This window comes from Wolffia australiana, chromosome 3 (assembly GCF_029677425.1).
Source record: "Wolffia australiana isolate 7733 chromosome 3, ASM2967742v1".
NCBI classification, from domain to species: Eukaryota; Viridiplantae; Streptophyta; class Magnoliopsida; order Alismatales; family Araceae; genus Wolffia; species Wolffia australiana.
In genome coordinates, this window is record NC_135837.1 from 15828254 (window position 1) to 15853135 (window position 24882).

Below are 24882 nucleotides of genomic sequence, written 5' to 3' on the forward strand. Positions count from 1 at the left end.
GCCTTTCCCCTTATTCTCCCTTCTCCCCACAACCCCTCTCCATGCCCAATGCGATCGGGACGGCGTAACGACAATGGTGGAGGTAGAATGATGCTCGTCAACGAGAAGGAGGAGATTCGACGTGCCGAGGATCACGTGGATACGTCTAGAGGCTGCACACATGAGTAGCTCGACTCGTCTCACTCCGGGATCCAAGAAATCACGGATGCGAGCAGTGGAAAGGTACTTCGTTTCATGGTTTTATCGATGCCGTACAATTTTGCAAAAATCTTCCGCTGCATGTCGTTTTAATTTCTTCATCTAGATCTAGGCCTCTAGAACCCAACACTACTATGGGCCTTGTGAGCCTTTGTGTGCCAGTTATTGAAGGCTCCATGAGTGATGGCACTTCTTGGATGTTGACCTGCGTGAGTGTTGTGTGCTCGCTAGTTGGCGATTGGCTTGAGTGCTGTTGGTGTCTCTTTAGCTGGCCACTAAAAGCCTCCCTTTCAAAACTACTTTTTTATTATATAAATTATTTCTTCGTCTATTTTTCTCTCCTTTAAGTTTCTTTCTTCAACTTTGATTTCATCCCTGCAACATCATAGATTGACATACTAGAGAGAGCATTGGTCCCATTAAAATTAATAATGTTGTAAACTCATTTTTACTATTAATGCTTGGAGTTGTAAAATATGTAAAAGTTACACTAAAATAAATCATCAACTTCTCCATTTAGTGCTTGAGATGCAAATTCTGAAGAATTTATTTTTAAATTTAAGAATCAATTAACTATGAATAAATTAAAATATTATTCCAGAAATTTTCACAAATAATCATACAATTAGAAAAAAAGTAAACAACAGTAAGTGACTTAGTAACATTTAAAACTTTAATGCTCCTTTAATAGTCTTCATGTGTTTTTACTTCCACAACAGTTTGATGCGCCAAAGTAGGTATATAGGCCTATAGAAAAATACAACATTTGTACAAAAATGTGTTCTATTCTAAAATAATATATAATTTATAATATAACAACAAAAAACCTCCCCATTAAGATTTATTAAATTAGCTCGAATCCCAAACTTATTAATCAATGATCATGTGAGGTGGCCAAATGCTAATTATTGATCCTATAAGTTATCAGACCCTTCATTGGAATGGGTCATATTGATACCGGAAATGATCTGATCTTCAATCTAATCAAGTGGGTTGTAATCAACATGTGAATAATTCAGCATTACCTCCACATATGGATGCATTTTATTTTTACATGTTACTTAAATTTACAATATAGTATGAAAAAACTTCCCCGTTGTTTGTCTTTAACTGGATTCAATGTCCAATCTAATCCTATCAAATATCAGATTTAGGGTTGATTTGAGTTGACATTTTGGACTGAATTATGGTCATATTGTACCAAAAGAAAGCTGTTGGTCTGCCATTTTAGGGGAGACTGGCCAGCAAATAGGGGTCCATTTCAATGGTCAAATCATACTGAGGACTGACAATCCACATTAAACCCTCTCTGGCCTAACCTCCCGCTCGCCTTTCCCTACTTTACAATCCTTGCCCCCCCCCTCTTTGCTCCTGTTTGCCGCTCCCCATTCCCCTGCCCCCCTTCCCATTGGCTTAGTGGATGACAGATACTACAAATTTTGTGATCATTTTTTGATAGTATCATTATTTAACCTCTTTTTAAACGTATTTTTCCAATTTTGTGCTTTTTATCATGATGGATTTCCCTTCTCATTTAAGGTTGAAGCAAAGAGGAAACAACTAAAGTGTGATGCCTTGTTGTATGTTTTCTGACAACCAAATGGATAAAAAATGAGGAAAGAAGCATCATCTAACACATGTTATATGTATTGGAACCCCTTATAATGGGAACTTTTTTGTTTGTAAGATGGACATGTATTATTTTATAATACATTATTCCTTGAACAAAAAGGTCATGTTAAAATCTTTATTTTGACTTTTATACTTTGACCAGTCACCTGGCTGGACCATGACCGGAATAGACAGGTGCAAATTCAGATTGAACTTTAGGCAAGGTTTAGGCCTTTGGTAAAACCTAAGACCAGACGGGGAATGTACGACCATAGTTTTGATTGATGATCGTATGCTCCATCTAATCTATCATATATCTAATCAAATGATGGTTCTCTGGTTGTCTATATGATTGAAGATGTAATTATGCTTCTGTTCTGTCTCCCATCCCAAGTAGGATGGGAAGTTTTTATTTTTGTTCGATTGCGAATCAGCTTATGGTTTGAGGACGTGTTTGTTAGTTAGTGAACAAATCAAAATTAAAAGTTATTTTATTAAAAAAAAATGCTTCCCCATTCGTACCAAACATATATAGATTGAGAGATATATAAACAGAGATAGATCAGAAGAGAGATGGGAGAGATATAGATAAGTAGAGATAGATAGATATAATTACATATATAGATAAAGATATATATAAATATATATATATAATATACATATGGAGATAGATACATAAAGAGATAGACACAAAGATATATATATTGATGGAGAAATATATATATATATATATATATATATATATAAAGAGATAGAGAGAGACAGAGATTGAGACAAAGAGAGAGATTGAGAGTGAGATATAGTGCATGGACGCAGTAGGGGTGGTTATTTGTTTGTGGATGAAAAAATGTCCTGTCCGAGAGTCAAACCAATGACGGGATGTAGAGTCATCTGCCAATCTTAGAACACACAATTTTTTCGTCCATGGAAGAAATAGTCCCGTTTGGGGCCTTGGACGACAGGCGGGACGGTTTAGAGCCTGAGAGCTCTAGTTGGCTGATGCATGTGCTGTGCCACTTTTCAAATTCTGAGTGGCCTAATGCCGACACACTCACTTGTTTGTCCTAGACATTGGACGAGATAGTATTCAGATGAAAATATTTGGGACGGACTAACTCTGGACGAGACGATTCAGATGAACCTCTAAAAAATGGGATGTAGGACTTCACGATGCTACACTATAGAGAGAGCGAGATTTATAATAGGAAACTAGATAGAGATAGAGATAGAAATAACGATAGAGATGGATAGCGAGAGAGATAGAGTTACAGATAGGAATCTAGATAGAGTAATAGAGATAATGATAGATAGAGATAGAGAGAGAGACAGAGAGAGAGAGAGATAGGGACAGAGAGACAGAGAGACAGAGAGAGAGAGACAGAGAGACGTAAAGAGAGAGAGACAGAGAGAGACAAAGGCAGAGAGAGGCAAAGAGAGAGAGACAGAGACAGAGAGAGAGTCAAAGAGAGAGATAGAGACAAAGATAGAGAGAGAGAGAGTCAAAGAGAGAGATAGAGACAAAGATAGAGAGAGAGTCAGAGAGAGAGACAAAGACAGAGAGAGAGAGAGACTGAGAAAGAGACAGAGAGAGAGAGAGAGGGAGAAAGAGAGAGAGAGAGAGAGAGAGAGAGAGAGAGAGAGAGAGAGAGAGAGAGAGAGAGAGAGAGAGAGAGAGAGAGAGAGAGAGAGAGAGAGAGAGAGAGAGAGAGAGAGAGAGAGAGAGAGAGAGAGAGAGAGAGAGAGAGAGAGAGAGAGAGAGAGAGAGAGAGAGACAGTCAGAGAGAGAGAGAGAGAGAAACCCATGACGGAAAGGAACGGGACTGACGGGGGATCGTCATCAGTTCCCCAAGGCTTAATCGGGCATACAAATCAGAAATCCTCATAAATTAGAATCCGAGGTCAAACTTCTCAAGGCGAGGAGAGAGAGAGAGAGAGAGAGAGAGAGAGAGAGAGAGAGAGAGAGAGAGAGAGAGAGAGAGAGAGAGGGGCGACCTGAGAGCTATTGCGAACACCGGCGATGGCGGCGAGCTTGTGGAGGAGGGCTCCTGCGCGGCTTCAGATCCTCTCTTCTTCCTGGCGATCAGTCTTCAGCATCGCCGGATCTAACCCTAGCGCTGGATCCCTCTCCCCAGAAACCCTACGCACTCGCGTCTGCGCCACGCTATCTTCTTCCCTCCACTCCTCCCCGTTTCATCGGACGCTTCCCTTTTTCGCTCCGGAAGGCGGTGTGCACCATCTCGCTATTCTCTTTTTGTTTTAAATCTCTCCTTTTGATTCCTTTGACGGTGTTTCTTGTTTTGTTTGGAAGCGGCTTCCGTGGCGAAGGATGTGGAAAGTATAATGCCGATCGCCACGGGTCTTGAGAAAGAGGAGCTTCAAGCGGAGATTGAGGTTTGCTCTCGTCGGCGATGCATTTCGATTTGGTTTTCTTGACCCGTTTGTGAAATTCTTGGTTTTTGCTTTCAGGGAAGAAAGAGGTTTGATATGGACGCCCCGGTTGGACCTTTTGGGACGAAGGTATTGCTCGTGAATCATAGGTTACCTTCATGTCTGATATTTGTTGCGCGTTGGTTACCTCTCTCATGAATGCTCCTCGATTATTATTAGTTTATAAATATTTTGGATTCGGTTTTCATGTTTTCTATGATGAATTCATCTGCATGTTTATTGGCCCCGCACTAGGATTTCTGTGCATCTCAATCTGTCTATTGTGGGATATGGATGAATATCAAGTTGATCTATGATCTGAAATTTATGTGGAGGCTGATGTTCGCAGAAACTAATGTCTTAGGCATTTCCTTGACACGTTACTACGATTAAGGGATCATGGCGTTACTTTTGTTTTCCTGAAAATGGATGGAAATGAAAAACCTAAGCTGATTTTGGCGAAATGTTATTACTCACAATGAAGATTTTTTTGGGCCCGCGCTAGGATTTGTCTTCATCTCAGTCTGCCTAATTGTCGGATATGGACGAATATCAAGTTGATCTATGACCTGAAATCTGTCTATTGTGGGATATGGCGAGATGTTATTGTTCACATTGAAGATATTCCCTGCCGTAATAAACAGCTTTTCGAGGGTACTGGCTAAAACTTCTTTCCATTGGAGAACTCACTCGTTATTCTTGGACGCTTATAATACAATAATGACGCCATGATTCTAGCTGGTATTTCTATTTGAATTGTTTTAAGTTTCCAAAAAAGTTCCTCTCTGGTTCTTTTGTAAAAATTCCTTGTTATGTTCTTAAATTTTGATTATCTAAGGAATGCGGCACCAAGGGAATCAGATAACCATAATGTCATGGTATATGAAGAGATATCATGGAATTAGGGATTCGAGAAGGGGATATTCAAGAAAACTAGGAGGAGACATAATCACGAAATTAAAGGAAGGTTACAGGATTAGGATTCTCCGCGGAAATTCCCCTCCATCAAAGGTCGTTGCCTTGGGCTCCTGCCAATTGATAATCTGCCTTCACATTTCCCGTAATTTTCAGTCTATTTTCTGGGTATTGGGGCCTTATCATATAATTATAATCTACCTTAAATTTATCCGTCATTCAGCGTGCATGTATTCTATAATCGTCATTTTGATGCTCCTTCCTCTCTCAGTTTGGCACAGTAAGAACGGCCCTTATGTTGACTTGGGATTTAATGGGCTTTTCAATTCAATTTCTTGTGTAAACAGGACGAGCCTTGATTTTATCAATTTCCCATCATTGAAAGAAAGTGACTTAATATCCGCTGTCAATCCTTGGTATGACAACTGTGTATTTATCTACCATCTTTAATACATACCCAAATCCTTTTTCATTCTATTAATTAATTTTAAATTATAATATCCAAACCTTTTTAATGAGTAAGCGAATCCAAAAAGTTTACCAAAAACATTACCGAAAATATTACATTTATATCCAATCCTTATTACCAGCCGAAAATGTTTCTGTTATTCAGACATCAATGACTTATCTTTCAATAATATATTTTATCCCTTCTACTTATTCATCAGAGATAATCCAATCATGTTCATTGTAGGAGGCACCTGCTGTAATCCAGTCCTACTACAACAAAAGAATTGTTGGTTGCCCTGGTGGTGAAGGCGGTAAGTATAGATCATTTATTTTCTCATGTCTCAATTTGGCGACTTTATGTATTTACAAAGTTTCCTAGAATGCCATTTACCTTTTGTTGATGATAACTGGTCGGTATTGATCAAAGTTTTTAAGGTATACTGTATGATTAATAGAATGTTAGCTTTGGTTTACTGATGTATTTTCAATGGAGACTAAGAGTTTTGTCATGTATACCTGCCTTTAGTTTGTTATTTATTCTAAAATTTATCTATTTCCACTTTTTTGAGATAACAATTGTAGAGCAAGCGTCTTCAGTCTCTTTCATGTGATGGTGAACTCATTGATTCTCAGAGGATGAGCATGATGTCGTTTGGTTTTGGCTGGAAAAGGATAAGCCTCACGAATGCCCTGTTTGCTCGCAGTACTTTGTGGTAAGTTCATCGTCAACATACTAAATCACAATTAACCATTGATAGTTTTAAATAACTGTTTCACTTGTAAATGCTCTCCAGCTGGAGGTGATTGGTGAAGGAGGTAATCCGGATGGGCATGATGATGATGATGAAGAAGAAGGTCATGCCCATCACTGAGTTTCTTCTGGTGGGTGCCCCATCTTTTTTCTTTCTTTTATCCTTCGGTTGTTATTTTGGTAGCTTTTTGGTCGTGTCCCTGTGGATAATAAGACCGCAGGACTTGTTCATCGGCCTGCTGTCTATTTTTACTTGCCGCGCAATAATCAAATCATAGTTCCTGGTGACTATTTTCTTTTGATTGGTGTCTTGATGTACTTACGTTGAGTTTTGTTTGGTTATCCTTTGATGATTATTTCATCTGAGTTATTTGTATTATCTTCAGAGTCTTTTTTCTGCGAGGTGTTGGAGAAGTAACTTTACGCCCAATTCGCTTGAAATGTTTTAGGAGATTATTATGCATTGGAAACATGTTGGACCAACTTGATATTAAATGTTTATTCTTCCGTTCAAGAACCCTAGTTTACAGGTAAATTCAATCCAGTGATGACAGCTGTGGAATATTATTTTCACCTAGAAATTAGCTGTTATAGGTGGTAGTAGTTGTAGATACTTTATTTTATAGAACAACTATCATATCCTTCTATTGATATTTTTGTGGATGATTTATTTAATGTACTACTATTTGGGTCGTTATTCAGACAAAATTTCATAAGAACTGGCATAACAAGTACCTCTTTTACTGATCAGTTGTCTAGCATATTGAACTCCCAACAAAAATTTTCAGGAACCAGAGTTTTGCTGCTACATGGTTCATAAATTTTTCATTTTGATAAGTATGTTTGAAGAATACACAGTTTTTGATGTACTCGTTAATTTTTTATGTTTGTTTTTGCATTTATCGTCCTTTCATTTGTTAAGCATTTTTCTGTTGTAAAATACTCCGTTAATCATGGGACTGTGGGGTATTCATCTCACTCTCCGGTGGCTTTTCAAAGGAAATGGTGATTTTAGTCTCATCAAGCACGAGGACAAAGTCTCTAAGTTTTCAATTCTTCTATAAAAAAGTACTGCAATGTTAATGGTTTTGAAAAGAAGACAAAAGGTAAATACATTTTGGTTGAACAAGGTATATGTCTGATACAACACCCAACCCCTCCTAAGGCAATATCTGTCCTTTGTCGTTATGTTAGTGCACTATAAATACTTGTAGCCTTCAGAGCTGATATGGCTGGGAGGAAAAGGAAGGACACAGCAGACTGTGGATGGATGCCTCTTGTACGAGGGTCGGGTCAGTACAGGAGATGCTCCCAAGGATGCATACAGGTGCCAAACCGGGCTTTTATTGCCACTGCTTGAATCTACCCTTCCATATTCAAAATCTATCTACAGTGTGCTTTATTTCTTCCAAGAATCATGTCCTTGATAAATACCTACATCAAGGTCTATACTATGGGTATTGGAGCCCGGGAGATCCTCCACCTAGGCACTACTGTCACCACCCTCGGCCTTTGCTGCACCACTGTTGTCATCGTCACAGAGTTACCACCTCATCCCCATCCCAACACCATCCTGTCCTGCCGTTGCCATGGCTTCGATGTACCATTGGCGCTGTAGCCATGCCTTTGCCTGCCGCTGCTGCCATGCAATGCCTGTAGTGAGGATTTCACAAAATGTCCCTACAGTGCCGCCCCATAGCGAACCATACCACAGAAGCCCTCGACTCAACTCACAGAAATCAACAACTCAGTCTACAGAAGCCTGCATCCCAACCTCTGGACTGGCCCTGCCCAGCCTGTGGACCTCTCACGGATGAAGCCGAGGAAACCCTAACGGATTAGCCCAGCGTCAGAAGTCCTAACAGGTCAGCCTCTAGACCCCAGCGGACCATCGTGGCTCAGCCTGACTGCCAACAGCCCATTGGGAGACCACCTGGAAGCCACCAAGGACTATCGTGCAGGGGCGTGGACAGGACCATTTTTTCGTCCCAGGACAGAAAATCGCCCTGTTCAAGGGTATGTACGAAATTCAGGACAAAAATTTGTCCCGGGAATGACTGGACAGGACAGTTTTCGTTCCATGGGACAAAAAAACTGTCTGTCCAGAGGTCTTGAACGATGGACGGACGAATACTGGATGAAAAACGGCCAGATTCTCATTTGACAGTTGAAATGTAGCCACGCGGTCTCGCTCTGACAATTTGCATCAAAGTCCCTGAATGTTTATGTGTGCTCAAACTGACGCTGCTCAGAAATAATTGTAAATATGTCCCTAAAAATTGAGTATCGAGATATAGTCTATAGTGCAGGGACAACGATACGTAAAAAATGGTAATATACCTTTTATTAAATTAAAAAAATAAAATGGGTTTTTCCGTCTGGGATGAGGGATGGGTCGGTTTTTTCTCCAGACAGGACGAAAATTCATCCCGTGAGGACTGGAGGGGACAGTTTTCATACAGTCTGACGAAAAATTTGTACCGTCCTTTGTCCCTGCACTGAATCCAGACGTCGGACGGAATGAAATTCATCTCGTCCCGTCTATTGTCCACGCCTGGGACGATCTGGAACTATACTGAAGACTGTATTCTGGACTGCCCTCCCCCCATTGACCCCATGGTAGCCCTCTAAGGGCATCGCTGCCTTAAGCCATTATATTAGCACTCTCAAAGTTCATGTAGCTCCACACATTTGAAGCAACCAAGAACAGGTCTGGAGACTAAGATTAATTGTCAACTCTGCAGAAGGATTATGAAAGGCGACCAACCGCCTATGCTGGCCTTTACATTAGGGAACTATCGCAGTGTTTCTGGCGTTATTAAGGAATATGAAGATATTTGTGTTTCAGAAACGTTTCTAAGGATTACATGTCTCTCTCTTGCTTTGTACCCCGTGAAGAAAATACAAATGATTAAAGTTGTTGAAAAATGGCTTTTGAATACACAGGTTAATGCTCTTAAATAACTGTTGTACACCGTCAATGATACACTGTTAGAATTGTATGGTGTCCTGTTTACTTCATAGTCCTGCTCTTTTCATCTTCAAATAAATGTATCGTCTTTTAACACGACCTTACAGTACGGATTATAAATCAGGCACTTACCCAAATGAATGAAACGAATCTTTTCTTGCCCATATTTCTCAAGATATCTCTCTCCGTCGTCTGCCTTAAAAGCTCTCTTTGCATGACGATCTCTGCCCTAAACTCATTCGTCTGTCCAAAATATGTGAAATACAGTAAAAAAAATGAGTCTGGACATCGATGTACAATGTGAATCATAAAATGTATATGAATCATAAAATGTGTTCCATGAAACTATAATATATCAACATAACTAACAAGTTTGATTCAGAATATATTTAACGTTGTGGTTGATCAGATTGTGTCAGAAATATTTCCAGTTCTTTGACTGGTGAGATTTATGCTGGAGTATTAAGAGTCTGAGTTCTAGCATAGTGACAAAGGATATTTATTGATTTATAACTACTAATAAGAAAGGCCGGGTTTTGAAATTGTCCTAGACGTATGACTGCCAATCAGAGACAAATTATTTTCAACGTATGATTGGTAAAATTGATACCCATGTTTTTAAATTTTACGAAATTTCTAATGTAAACAACAATTCGGATTTTTTCTTGTTGTTTTAACCAATAAATCAGACATGCCAAATCAGAATTTGTTTTCCAGGTCTTATTAAAGTGCAAAACATAGTGATTTCATGTTTTTGATTTGAGAGGTACAGTTCAAATGTGACTAAAGAATCATAACATAATTGTTAGAAGTGACCTTCGCATGCAATGGTTATTCTGATTTTTTCCATTATAGGCAAAGCATCACATTCAACAAAACAGCAATTCATTATTTGCAGACCACCAGTTGATGAAAAGGAGAAATAGACAAATTTCTCCTCGTTTTTCCCTTCTGAAACATTATCACCTCTCATTTGGGAATACATTTCTCTTTTGTTCTTGGCATCTCCTCTCGCTATCTCTCGATTTTTTTTCTACTGTTCCTCTATCCCATGTCGCCTTTTGGTTTCCCCTTCAATCTCTTATCTCAACAGATTGGTATCAGAGCCAAGAGGTAGGACGATCAATGGTGTCCACGAAGGTGTAAGTCCATCAGCTTGACAAGAAACAAAATTCTACATCGCTGCCTGCTTCATTGACAGGATCAGAAGAAGAGGGTGAATGAAAAAGCCTTAACCCAAAACCTGCTTCATTTGTGAAACGACATTCTTCGTGATGATCAAAAGGAGAAAGCTCATAATCTGAGGTCAAGGCTAGAAGAGATATGCATGGCCAAGACTGTCACTTGACAAAACCATGCCAATAGGCGACTGTTCAGTCTACGTATAATGGAAGGTACTTCTTTGAAATCCCATTTAGTCGCTTATAAAGATGTTTGCAAGAACTCAAAACTCTTGATGCAAATACTCTTACTGAAGAAGATCTATGTTCACTAATTATGTCCCCGCCACCATCTTTTTTGGACTTTCGGGATATTCTATTTTATGGATCAATGGGGTTATCCCTTGAGACCATTTATGATAACCTATTATCTAAGGAGAGCATGTGCAAGCTCTCTGAACCAACTACATCATCTCAAGCTGAAGCTCTTATTGTTCAAGGTCATGACAGGGAAGAGGAAGCCAATGTGAGGTCAATCCGCAACTACTGCATGAAGAAGGGTCACATTAAATTAGAATATACAAGCTCCAAAAAAAGTTGAAAAGAGAAGCCTCTAATTCAGATTAGCCATCTACTTCTGAAAAGCCTTTCACAAATATAAATTCACGATTAGGGTGAAATTCTTGTGCTTGCAGAATCAGAGGCATATTCATAACGAGAATGGATTCTTCATTCAGCATGTACCTTCCACATATACTTTGATTGTGAGGCATTTACCTCAATCTATCTGCTGTCGACATCATTTTAATGGAAAACAACTCCGCGTGTAAAGTTCACGGCATTAGAAATGTTTCCATAAAGATGTTTGGTGGTAAAATCTGTACCCTTATTGAGGTTAGATATGTCCCTGAGCTGAAGAGAAACCTAATATCTCTCAATACATTGGACTCCCAAGGGTATAAATTCAATGGAGAAGAAGGTACTCTCAAGGTTTGTAGAGGTTCTCTGGTGATATTAGTAGATCACCGAAAAGGGCAAATTTATATGTCCTTGAAGTCAACACATTATGGTGATGCTGCTGTGATTCACTCATCACACTCTACACAAGATACAACTGGTGTATGCGGCTAGGACACATGAGTGAGCGAAGAATTACAGAATTAAGCAAGTGTGGTCTACTTGATGGGATGAAGACAAGCATTTTGGAATTTTGTGAGCACTGCCATATGGAAAAAATGTTTTATTTAACCTTCCAGTTGGACATCATAAATCCACTGGAATTGTTGATTATGTACATCCAGACATTTGGGAATCATTAAGCATCTCGTCACGTGGAGGATCTTCTTATATGTTAACTTTCATTAATGACTACTCCATTAAGGTATATACTTATTTTTTGAAGAATAAATCTGAGGCACTACAGAATTTTAAACAATGATAATGGGATGGAATTGTACTTAAATCAGTTGCAGGAGTTTTGCAATTCTATAGGCATCTTAAGACACTTCGCTGCCTGCCGCACACAAATAGCAGAATTGAGTAGAAGAACAATTGAATCGAATAATTCTTGAGAAAGTTTGATGTCTGGTTTCCAAAACCTCTCTAACAAAACAGTTCTGGGCTGAAGCAGAAAATATGACATTATATCTTATCAATAGATCACCATTAACATCCATCAGTAAAAGAACAACTTAACAAGTTTGGTCTGGCACACTAGGTGACTGTTCTCTTCTCAGAATTTTATTCTGCCCAGCCTATGCTCAGATCAACAATGGTAAGCTTGAGCCTCGTTCCATCAAGCGGATCTTCCTTGGTTTTAAACCACGAGTAAAAAGGAATAAACTTTTTCACCCAAATGATAGAAAAATTATGTACGATTGTGGTGTTCTCTTTGATGAGGCAAAAATTATGAAGTCTCCATCTTCAGCTCAAGAAAATACTAATTATTTATCTTTAGTTGATCAAATGTTAGATAGTGAAACTGTGAAGGCACCATCAAGACTTTCTCATGAGGTTCATCAAGCTGCTCCAGTCAATAACTCAAACACTTCAGCTGCCCAAGGTACGGAAGCTGAAAATTAAAGCTATTATATCGCAATAGTGGTCTCAAAGGAAGATAAAGCCTCCATTGAGATATGCACATGCCGATTGCATCGTTTATGCCCTGGCCGTAGTTGAAGAAACTGATGATTTAGATCGAGCGATCACTCATGTAGAAGCAACACAATCTAATGATTTGTCCTAATGGATAATAGCAATGGAGGAGGAAATGGAATCACTGAGAAAAATCATACATGGGATTTGGTTGAAATTCCAAAGGACAAGAAACCTATTCGATGCAAATTGTTTATAAGTGTACGGAGGGCATTTCAGGAGTTGAAGAGCCCAGGTACTAAGCTAGACTACTGACGAAGGCTTATAGTCCAAATTTTGGAATTGACTATAATGATATAGTCTCTCCTGTGGTGAGACATTCTTCTCTCCGTGACACTATTTCACTTACTGGTCATAATGATTATGAATTAGAACTGATGGATTTAAAGACTTTTTTTCTCCAAGGAAATCTTGAAGAGGAGATCTATATGCTTCAACCAGAAGCTTTTCTCAACATCAGAAATGAGAACTTAGTCTGAAAACTCAACAAGCCTCCATATAGTCTGGAACAATCAGCTAGACAGTTGCATAAGAGGTTTAATTCCTTTACATCTTATCTGGGTTTCAGTGAAAGTCAATATGATGTCATGGAAAGCTTCACTCCAATCTACACAGCCCTATCATCAACTGAGGCCAAATGTATGGCTATGAGAGAACCAGTCAAAGAGGGCATTTGGCTCAAAGGCTTCTTTGGTGAGTTATATTATAATGAGCAGATAATCAACTTATTTTCAAATAGCCAAAGTGCTATTTATCTCTCGTAGGATCAGATGTTCCATAAACACACAAATCATATTGATGTTCATTATCATAATATGCGTGACATATTCCAAAGAAGACCTAAAAAAACCCTTCTGATATAATGACAAAAGCACTGTCCCAAAACAAATTCAATCTCTGTCAGCAGCTCGTAGGACTTTATCAGGATTAATCTCAAGGTCCTCCCCATCTTTGACCAAGGGGGAGATATGTTAAAAGTGATCATCGAATGGAACAGTTATTCTGATTTTTCCCAATATACAAATAGAATCGCATTAAAAAAACAGCAATCCATTATTTGCAGAGCACCAGTTGACGAAGAGGAGAAATAGACAAATTTCTCCCCCTTGTTTTTAATTCTTTCTCTTCTATTTTGGCCCTTCTGAGCTCTATAAATTCTGCTTCGTTCTAGAACATTATCACATCTCATTTTGGAATACATTATCTTTTGTTCTTGGCATCTCCTCTTGCTATATCTTGATTTTCTTCTAATGTTCCGCTAACCGTCTTCTCATTTTCCCTTTGATCTATTACCTTAACAATAACAATTTGGCTTAGATATTTAATGATCAAATATATAAGTTTAATGGTTGGGTTTTGTAATCACATATCAAATAAAAATAAAAGAATATTTAATATGATTAAAAATTTATGAAATATTAAAAATGATGAATTTTTTAATTAATCAAATCATGCAAGAACCACCAATAGTAGTTTTAATGTCCCCAAATTTTGGATTCATGCGAATTCTATTTCAGTAGAAAGAGAAATAAATCTGGTCAATTTTTTTAACTCTTAAATGAGAAACTGTAAATGAAAATGAATCGGACTTTTTTTTTTTTAATAGGTTTTTTGTAGGTAAAAAAGAATGAGTTTAGTAGGGTTAAATATTATTTATTCGATAACTAAAAAGTCTCGGAAAATTTTGGATTATTTTATTCAATTAGTTTTTGCTAAAACAGAAACACAAAGGTTGGAATTCTTTTATCTAAATATTTTACCATGAAACAGAGATATTAAATGTCAGACTTTAGACACTTCTTTGACAAACAGAACAGAATAAACAAAACTCCATATCACTTTACCGTATATTTTACTGTTTAAGAAGGATGAGAAATACTTAATTATTTTTTATCTTTAAATATTGAAGCAGTTAGATGAGAGGCCAAAATAGTCTTTACCTGTCACTGAAAACTCAAAAAGGAGCATAAAAAGCTGAATTCATTTTCTTTATCTTTGACTGCTAAAACAGAACCATAAAATTCAAATTTGTGTTTCCCGATTACACTCCCAAAGAGACAGAAGTTTATTTTATTTTACAACTAATAAAATAAACAATGCAGTATAAGTTTATGCTTTCTACTTTCTAGGTGCTGAAAATATTTTATTTTATTATCTTTTAACTTGTGAGACGAAGAGTAGTAAGTTCTATTGTATTTAAAAATGGAAGTAACTAACACATTCATTTTGTAATCTTCAGCTGGAAAAAAATGCCAGGTTTGTTTCTATTTGCTAACTAATCTTTTGGCTCTCATGTGTCAAACCTTCAAGCTTTAATTTTTGTGTCGGTTACTTGCTTCCATTGTTCTTTAAGGTTTCTTTTCAGTGGAATCCTGTTTATATAAATTTAAATTCAAGGGAAACCTGTAATTTTTTTGAGGTCAGTAGAGTTTCAGGTAGCATAGACGAAGCAATTTTTTCAGGAGGAAGAACCTCTTTTATTAAGAGAAATTTGTTTGATAGAAATCTTAAAGATTATTAAAAGAGAGTCTTAAAAGATAAAACTGATCTACATATATGTGACCAGCTATTAAATCATATGCAAGATCTGCTTCAATATTAATCGATACAATTTCTATTATAGGGTATATGCAATACTTATAATGGAATCCATGAACACATTACATGACTTAGCGAATTATGATGAAAACATATTATTAAGATAACTAATCTTTTAACATGTGTTGTATAATTTTTATTCAAAGGACATTGGTGAAGGACATCAAAATGTCCAGATAGATCACTAATATCTAGTCTCACTCATAAGAGGTTCATGTGATAGTTGTGTAAGTGGTCCTCAGACCTAAGATACCAAAGGCGTTGTGGATGTATGTTTTCATACTGAATATGATCTATGAGTTCATATTGATTTATTTCAAACCTTCGTCGCTTAAATGTAGCAAGAAGTTCAAAAATATGATTGAGTTGTCAATGTGGGACCATTTTCCCTTAATATTTGAGGCGGTCATTCAATGAATATAATGAGTAAGGTCTTCAGCCAAGGTATTGGAATATCAAATATGTGTTATCTAATGATTTCTTGATGCATCAATACTAACTAGGACAATTGGTTAATTTTGTACACTAAACTAAACCTTAAAATGTCGTATGAGTGTCAAGTGAATAAAAGACTATTCATAATAGCAACTGATCATTATAGGATTCCAAAAAGAGATTGGTAAATTTATCCTTGATTAACTCAAATGGATGTTAGCCATATCGGTCCACTATAGTCATAAACTAAACTAATATATGGGCGTATAGAGTCACATGTCAATGATCTTTTGGATGTGAGAAGATATATTTACGCTTTACAATTTTTTATAATAATAATAATTATAAAGTACTAAGAGGATAAGATCCTGAATGTAACTCACTCAGGCCAGAAATCTTTAGGTGCCCATCTTTATTCTCCCTTCTCCCCTTGGCTCTCCTTCTCTCTTGATGCCACCGGAAGCATGTAACAAAGGTAGATAAATAGTTGGGATCATCAATATAAAGGATGAGATCCAATGTGTTGAGGAGCACAAAGATAAGTCTAGAGGCTAAAAAATGAGCAGCTCAATTTGTTTCCCTTAAGAAACCAAGAAATCATAGATCCTGTGCCAGGATGATTTTATTAATTAGTTTGTAGATCCATATAAATTATTTTTGATGTAATTCACTTCAAAAAAATTAATTCATATTGATCCTAGCCCTAGAATCCAAATGGATACGCCTAACATTGACCAAGTTTAGTCGTGCCATAATTGTGCAAGTGGTTCTTAGACCTGGATACCAAAGACTCATTTTGGATGACCTAGGAGTCTTTGATCGTAAGATTTCAAACTGTCTTATGTTGACAGTGGGAATAAGCCCAAGATGGGATCATCGACCCTAGATAAAAAGGACTGAAATTGGGAAAAATATTTAGTTAAATCATTAACTAGGTAATAGAAATATTCGAGATAGCGGACTCTCAAAATTTTGCCATACATGATTACTAATAAGAAATACAGATTAGGTTTTGATGGTTAACCATACCCTAAATCATGATGTAGTCTCATGGGGATGAATGATCATATATATGATAATCAATGATGGTAAAGATTTTTTGAGATAATTCATTTACTTATTTATATCCTCAAGAGAGTGAGGTGTAACTGGGAAACATAGCAACTGGGAACTTGATGTTTTAACTAGGTTAAATTGCTCATTGGTTAATTAATCTGTATGTTGATATAGTTAGATTTCAATGGGCATCAGAGAACAAAGTATGTGTTGTTGACTAAAAATTTGAATACTGACATATAAAGGTTGTTAATGCCACTTGGGTTCTCTCAAATTTGAATACGAAGGAAATAATTTTCACATCCTTGGAAGTGGGAGCAGCATATTGATGCTTTATATCTGTATGTCCAAACTCAAACTCCCCTTCATTTCCTGGTTCTACTTCCCTTTAACAAAATCATTAAATTTTGATGGTTCCCCTTAAAGTGCCTTGAAAGCACTGTTGGCATCAGTTCATAGTTTCTTTTGATTAAAATATAACTTGATGGTTTGTTCTTGTTGTTCATCTTTTAGCAGAAGAGGGTGAGTTCGAACTCATCACGAAACTGGAGTGACTCAGTCTCTCCCACGAGTTTTAATTTGTGAGCTTTTAATCAAAGAATTTCATGATTTTTGATAAAAACAACAATTAATTTCCTTGATTATCTTATTTTCATACTCGTTTCTTATTTTTAGTTTGTGCTATAAGTTCTTTCAGATAAAAATGAGGAAATAATTTCTACCATTACCTCTATTTTCTAGTATATCATGTGAGCAATGTTGGAAGATGCTATTGCACTGAATTTGATTTCTGATGTATCATCTTGTTTCATTAACAAAGGGTCTTCTGAAATATTTTGCCATTCAGTGCCCCACATTATGCATAAAAAGAGTACATTATTGTGGATATTTTATGATCAAATAAATAAAGTTAGGTGATCAACTATTCATGTATATTAAATAAAAATGTTTCCCTGCCTCTTATTCGACATCTTTCAATGAAGCGCCTTAACATGACCTGAAGGAAAAAAAAATCAATTTTCTGGTCATGGCAGCCTAGAAAAAATAGTTGTCCATGCTGATGAAATTTGGCCAATCATCTTAAAAACATTTTTGATCATGAAGCAGCTAGGCACAACCAAAAGTTAATCAAGTGAAGAATTATGAGACTCATGTCCCCTAATCCAAACAAGATAGAGAAACATTATCACACTGTTAGTATGAAATAAAGAAATTCCGTATAAATTACATAATAAAGTCCAAGAATAAAGTATCATTAAACTTCTTGAGAAGTATGAGATAAGTGATCCATAGGCCAATTATGGTAATGTCAGGTGGTCAATATCTTGGTTTAGTATGTGCAGTCTTAGGCATCAGAGCTTCCACAACTTGATTAGAAGAATAAAATTTTGTGAGCTTTCCCATTCTTGGTGTTATACTGATAGCCTCACCATGTTCAGCTCCTGATTTGCCCTTCCTCCTTTCAAAACATCTTTTAATAGTGCTTGATGGCCAATTATGGAATTTTCTAAAACAAAAGGCAATCAATTCTTGAACTCCATAAACAAACTCAAAGCCCTCATAGAAGGAAACAAACCCGAAGTTGGTTCAACTGCTCCAATGCCTTGGTCACCTTGCATCTACACCATTTATCACAGTGATACAGATATTTGATCATTGTAGGTAGATGATTGGATGATGAATATGGTGACAATGATAGTTGGAATGTTATGTCATAGGTGGACGGTCGGATGCGTATTCAGGCAACTAGTTGTTTGGGAACCATTGAACATAAGTACAAAAACCCTAGTGTTTGTGTTCATATCCAAATTGATGTTTACATTTATATTTTTTCATTTTTGAAAAAAAAATGAATGAATGATTCTTCATATCCCGGATTCAAACATGGAAATCCCACACCTAAGCAGGTAACATCCTCTTCTTCTTCTTGAAGTAGACATTCAATTGTTAGTTCTCATAAGGGATAATGAAGAATTTTTTCTGCTCTTGTTTGAAAAGAACATTTGGATCTCCAATACTCATAATTTTTATTCACATAACATATATTTAAGGAATCTCCTAAGTTTGTTGGCAATAAAAACTAATAAATGATTTCAACAAATGGACACCTGTCTTAGTTGTATATACCTATATGGAATGCAACCCAATCGGTCATCCTAAATGTTTCCTCCTGTTGAATAAAATGAATGAGAAAATATATTTAAAAAGAAAAAAAAACTCTTCAAGTATAGAATTACCTTAGTGTTTGGTTATCTGAACAAGTCATCATAAGCTACATAGATGGGCATCCTCTAAACTTGTCAATTATTGAGACTGAGGAATCCTTCTAGATGGTAAAATGACTAAGAGGGAGGGTGAATTAGCTATTTAATCTTTTTTATGTTCTCCACATTATTTTTTGGTATTCATTTTTTAATTCTCTCAATTTCTCATGTCACCTGATGGGGGACCATCGCGCCTTGTTTTTTTGTTGTTTGTTTTGTTGGTTTAATTCCTGTTTTATGTTTTGCCTTTTCACCTTCCTTAGCTGGCCTGGACCCTCCCTATAAAGAGAAGGGAACCCCTTGTATTAGGAAGAGGAAGAAGAAAGACTCAAAAATGTGATTTTTACCTTTTTTTCTGATTTTTAGTGTTGTTTTTAGTTTTCGAGTTATTTACGAGAATGCCAATCCGAAGTTAGGAGAGAGAGAGAGGGAACCCTAAAGTTCGCCAAAACCGCCGCCATCTTCGCCGGAAACCGCACCGTCGCCGGAAACACCACCCTCGCCGGAGCTCGTCGGCTGGCTCCTCGAGCCCTCAGCGCGCTTCGCGACCGCCGGGCCACCAGCGGCGCTAGGGCCGCGGCGCCGCCGGCGCGCCAGCGACCACCCATGGCCGCCAATGGCTCCCAGCGGCCGCCCACGGCCGCCAGTAGCCGCCCGCGGTAGCCAGCGACCGCCCACGGCCGCCAGCAACGGCGGCCGCGCCAGCGACCGCCACGGCCGCGGCAAGCGCGCGATCGCCGGCGCCCACGGCCGCTAGTGACCGCCAACGCCCACGGCCGCCCGCGGCCGCCCACGGCCGCTCGCGACCGCCCGGCGCCAGCGTCCGCCCGGCGCTTCGCGTCGCGGCGGCCGCCACGGCGCCCACAACCGCCACGATCGCGGCCGACGCCACGGCCGTCGGCGACCGCCCGAGTCGCCCACGGCCGCCAGCGGCCGCCACGGCCGTCGGCGACCGCCAGCGGCCGCCCACGGCCGCCAGCAGCCGCCCACGCCGCGGCCGCCCACGATCGCCGGCAACCACCAACGGCCGCCCACGGCGCGGCGACCACCAGCAACGCCCACGGTCGCGCGGCGCCCACGGCCACGGTGACCGCCCTCGAACGCCGGCCGCCCTCGGGCGCCAGCGACCGCCAGCGCCGCCAGCAACCGCCAGCGGCCGCCCACGGCCGCCGCTCCTCAGAACCGCCCGCGGCGCCTACGATGCCGCCAACGACCGCCAGCGGCGCGCTGCGGCCGCTAGCCGTCGAAGGCTGCGCTGTCGGCCGATCGCGGCGCCCAAGCCGCCGCCTCGCCAAGGCTGATCGGGACGCCATCACTTGACGCCGGTCCGCAAACCCCTCAGCCTTCCGCCGCGCTGTTCTCGAGACGCTGTCGTCCCTACGGTGCCTTGGCCTTGCACCGCCACGGCGCGCCCGCCATCTCACGCATCCTGTCCCGGCTGATCGTGATACTGCTGCCGCATCGTGTCGCCGCCTTTACGGGTCGAAGACGATACCCGAGCCTATCATTCTTGGTACGCTCTCTGACTTTTCCCATCGGCGTTATATTATTTCTTTCAGTACCTCCGAACGTCTTCTCCACCGCCGGGGTTAGAATAGTGATAGATAGGACTCACATTTTGAGGGTTAGGATTTCCTCCGGGACGACCTTGGTTGGGACTGTCGAGGTGTGTGCAAGCGGCGATGGCGAGCTCGCCGTCGGCCTTCGACCTGACAACCAGATCATCGGGAGCCTAGTGGCATTACTAAGTCCTGCTCGCCGTAGCCTAGTGGGTGTTGGTATGTGAGGACACCGAATTCATACTTCTCATAGAGTTCATTGTCGCATCATCATTACATGACATCGTCATTACTCGTCCCCAATCTACGATATGACTGCATTAGCCCTCCTTTGGTGTAACACGAGTCGTTCTATCTGAGAACCCGACCGTGTTACATCATCACCCGTACACAAGTTTTTTTTTTATCCTGGACAGGTTCCAAAAACCCTGTGCCAGTCCGAGGAGGAGATAGTCCTCCCAGATTCTCTCTCTCACTTGGTTAAACCCCCAGAAGCTGGTACTTTCTGGCCAGGTAATCAGATCACATTTTAACACTAACTATGATCAAATCCACTCACATTCTAAGTTACCTCACTTTGTCGTCATTTTTTGATATGCCATAGCTGGACCCGTCAGAATGACTTCAAGAGCTTAGCTCATTGCTCAAGCCTCCCTCCCGCCTGACTTTCCTTTCTGAAGTCTTCAAGCTGCATTGGCAATTCACACGAGCTCCAAGGACTGACTTCTCAGTCAACCTCCTAGACTTCCCCCTTAGTCTAGTGCAGACTACTAATAGTCTACCCCTTATCCTCACGGATAAGTATGACTCACCTGAGTCAACAAGTATGACAGTTGTAAATTTCTCACTTGACCCTTTAGAAGAACTTGATGATAATCAAACTACAGGCTCAACTTCAAATGTTACTAAATGTGACAGAAAATAATAGATATGAAATAAGACTTCCTGTTCAACCAATGAGCTGAATTTTACGTACTGACATTTCTGTGAATTTGCTTTTGACTGTCACTTTCTATTGAACCTGAAATGTTAGTTCTAAAAATATCTTATAATGTAACAGTCTTACTCAAATATTTTCACAACGAGATATTTCTCCTTTACTACTTGTAATTCTATTTCAGTAACTTTGAATTTTATACGATTCAAATTAGTTTTCAATCACATAACAATGATTAATATATTTTGAAACTTTTGAACTCATAATGATAAAATGATCGTAGTTCGAAAAATAGAATGCAATCAGATTTGTATCAAATATTTGCATCTATATTCTGAATCTTTATGAGAGTGTTTTAATCAGAAAAGAAATTCGAAAAATACAATGCAATCAAATTCATATCAAAATATTTTTGTCAATATTCTTAGTCTTTATAAGAATGTTTGAGTTCTGAATGATGAAGCAAGTATGTATTTAGGATTGCAGAAAATAATTGAGTTATTCCAAGAACATGTTGTAATATCTCGATTTCATGTTCAAGGGAATAAGAATAAAACAATCGAGATTGACAGATTCACACCCTACGTTTTGAGGGAAAAAAAATTCTTTTTCACTGGCTAATATATATTGCTTTCAATATGAATATTGGAATGTGCACGATTTACCTTAAACAATATGGAAAAGAAAAGATTGTTTACTTGGAGAACCGACTTATATCTCTTCTTGATAAAAAATTGGCAGCCTTAATCTTTCAGCAGTCTAACATCTTCAATCAACACTTGGAACTTTTACTCTCTGCATCACAAATAGCGAACGAGAGATCAAGAAAGCTAGTCAGCAAGAAATCACGATATATTGAAATAGGAGATACAGAAAATTTTGAGAGTGAGAGATCCCAAATTTGAGTGCAACTTAAAAAAATAGAGAGTGAGAGATCAAGAATTTGAGAGCCAGATCAAGAAATTCGAGAGTGAGAGATCATGTATTTGAGAGCGGGATCCAGAAATTCAAGAGTGAGAGATCAAGAATTTGAGAGCAAGATCCAGAAATTTTGAGAGATGGAGATCCAGAAATATTCAGAGTTGGAGATCCAGAAATCTTGAGAGTCGGAGATGCTTTCCAATTGATAAGTCCTTTCTAGAATCAGTCAATACATCTAGAGTTGAAAAATCTATATTATATACAGTGAGAAATAAATTTTTTATTATATTTATTATTATTCTTTTATTATGAATCGATGTTACCCAACTTCCTATACCCACTATATCCACAAATGTATAACTTTCTCACAGGATTTTGGCAAAAATGATCACTCATTTAAAAAATTAACATCAATTTCATAAAACATTGATGTTCATAATGTAAAATCATCAAACTCATTTTAATTCATAGAGACATTAAATCTCCTTGCCATTTACTCAATAAATGATCTAGATGATAGTCTGAACGTTACAACCGTTTTTTCAGGGAAGGGCATCAAAGTACAGAAGGAGAAGAGGTTCCTATAGAATGATAAAATTATAAGTTGCATGCAAGCAAATCCCATATTTTATGCATCATTTATTACTCATTAAGATATATATTTCATTAATTTTATTATTCTTGGGTAGTATTCATAATGAAGTCCTAGACTACATGAAAATAAGTGTCTCCATCCGATTTTTATGTCTATCCATGGTGTCTCCATGCAAATGAATTTTAGGATCTTATTATAGTTAACTTAGGTCGTACACGTATCCATATACTTCATTATAAACATCACACCAGAGTAATAATGAAAATGATTTGTATTATTGAATATTAAATGAGGAATGAAACATGACTAGCTTATAAGCCATTTAAATTCCATCATTTTCTTGGATGTACCATGTTTTCCCATTCTCCTACGGCAACAAACTAATTATTAGGATGGCATCTAATCATTGAAAGTTGCCAATGATTCAATGTGCTAATCATTAACAATTGAGATACCCTCTTGAGGTACTAACGAGAAGGTAAATAGTTATTTTATAAACATGAGAGACATGACAACATAATAAAAGTGATGATTTTATTTGTAATAAATGCAATGGAACACATGCACATGTGTTACTGTCACAAAATTCAAACCTTTAAATTGCAATAAATGTGGTTGGAAAGCAGGACACGTGCTTAAAACAGGACTGAGTGGTCATTGAAGGTTTTGGAGGTCGAGATGAATTGTTCCTTTTTTAGAGAATCCTAGGATCCAGATTGACACACATAACTCACTAATTGAATGTGTAAAAAAGAGTGGAATATTTGGTCAATATGAGGGTTCTGCTGGTATGCTAGAGATCAGAAAAAAATGTATCGAGGAAAAAATCTAATGAACTCAAGAGATCCCACTTGAAATGAAATATTTGACAGTTCCAAAAGAGTTTCAGGTAAAACATTGCGAGTTTCATCAACTCGTATTCCTTGATCAATCCAAAAAATTAGATCTGTAATTGATCCCATTATCCTTGTAAAACTCATATTGGAATATCTCCTACCTTGGTAGGTTGAGTGAGAAAAAACTTATTTAGATATCCACAAACATTTTTGGTGATAATTGTTGATCAAAGTTTGAAGGAAAATAGAAGAGATGAGAATTTTCAACTTCAAAATCTGAGATTTGACAAATTCAGTAGGAGTTTTGGGCTGAAATATTAGGCTGAGCTTTGTACTATCCTCCTATTTCCACCCACATGAAAAACTCCTTTATTTGTGTATAATTTTTTTTATAATTGCTCCTAATCTAGAAAGACAAGTGAAATAATGCAGTTTTTATGATCCATCGATATTTCTAGGCTTTATTGACCGACTGAATACAGAAAACAAAAGAAAAATGGAGGGACTCTCACAATAGCATCACATCCATCCATCCACATCCTGCCCATCACATCCATTTATCCACATGCATCCCATGACACTCATCCACTTCTATCCCTACCCATCCACATGCATATCATCCATACCATTTATACACATTGACAAAGCAAAAATGGAGTGTTAAATTTGTCGTTTTTATTTTTTTTGATTCTATCAAATATTTTTTTATATATTTTTAGACTTGCTCAGGATTGTATAGTGTTGAGTATGGTCGTCTCCGTAGTGATTGGCTCTTAGAGTCAAATTTAACTAATGAGTTAGAGGATATATAGAGAAGGGTTTTTACAAAGGAAATTCCATCAAATAATTTATTTTGACCTCAAATTATATATATATATATATATATATATATATGTAATATAGCTGGATTGGTGATTTTAGGATTTTTTTGGAATTTTTAGAGGTAGACTTATAGGAATTTTAAGTATCAAATCTTGCACATGAGCTGTTTGACAAAATGCCTAAAAGGAAATGGATTTGTATTGTACTTTTACAATGAACGAA

General features: G+C 38.2%; 1 protein-coding gene across 1 annotated transcript; it reads left to right on the top strand.

The window, feature by feature from the left end:
• Window positions 1–3713: 3713 nt before the first annotated feature.
• On the top strand, window positions 3714–6651 carry LOC144701052 (Rubredoxin-like superfamily protein). Its single transcript, XM_078572734.1, has 6 exons — window positions 3714–4034; window positions 4118–4200; window positions 4276–4326; window positions 5846–5912; window positions 6235–6314; window positions 6396–6651. The coding sequence occupies exons 1-6, from the start codon at window positions 3827–3829 to the stop codon at window positions 6471–6473; spliced, it is 567 nt and encodes a 188-aa protein (XP_078428860.1). The 5' UTR covers window positions 3714–3826; the 3' UTR covers window positions 6474–6651.
• Window positions 6652–24882: the final 18231 nt, after the last annotated feature.

Excerpts from the sequence above, each read along its gene's own strand:
- LOC144701052 (XM_078572734.1), top strand. The coding sequence starts at position 3,827 with ATGGCGGCGAGCTTGTGGAGGAGGGCTCCTGCGCGGCTTCAGATCCTC. Across the intron at positions 4,035-4,117 it reads CTTTTTCGCTCCGGAAGGCG|CGGCTTCCGTGGCGAAGGAT; the intron begins GTGTGCACCATC and ends TTTGTTTGGAAG. Across the intron at positions 4,327-5,845 it reads TTGGACCTTTTGGGACGAAG|GAGGCACCTGCTGTAATCCA; the intron begins GTATTGCTCGTG and ends TGTTCATTGTAG.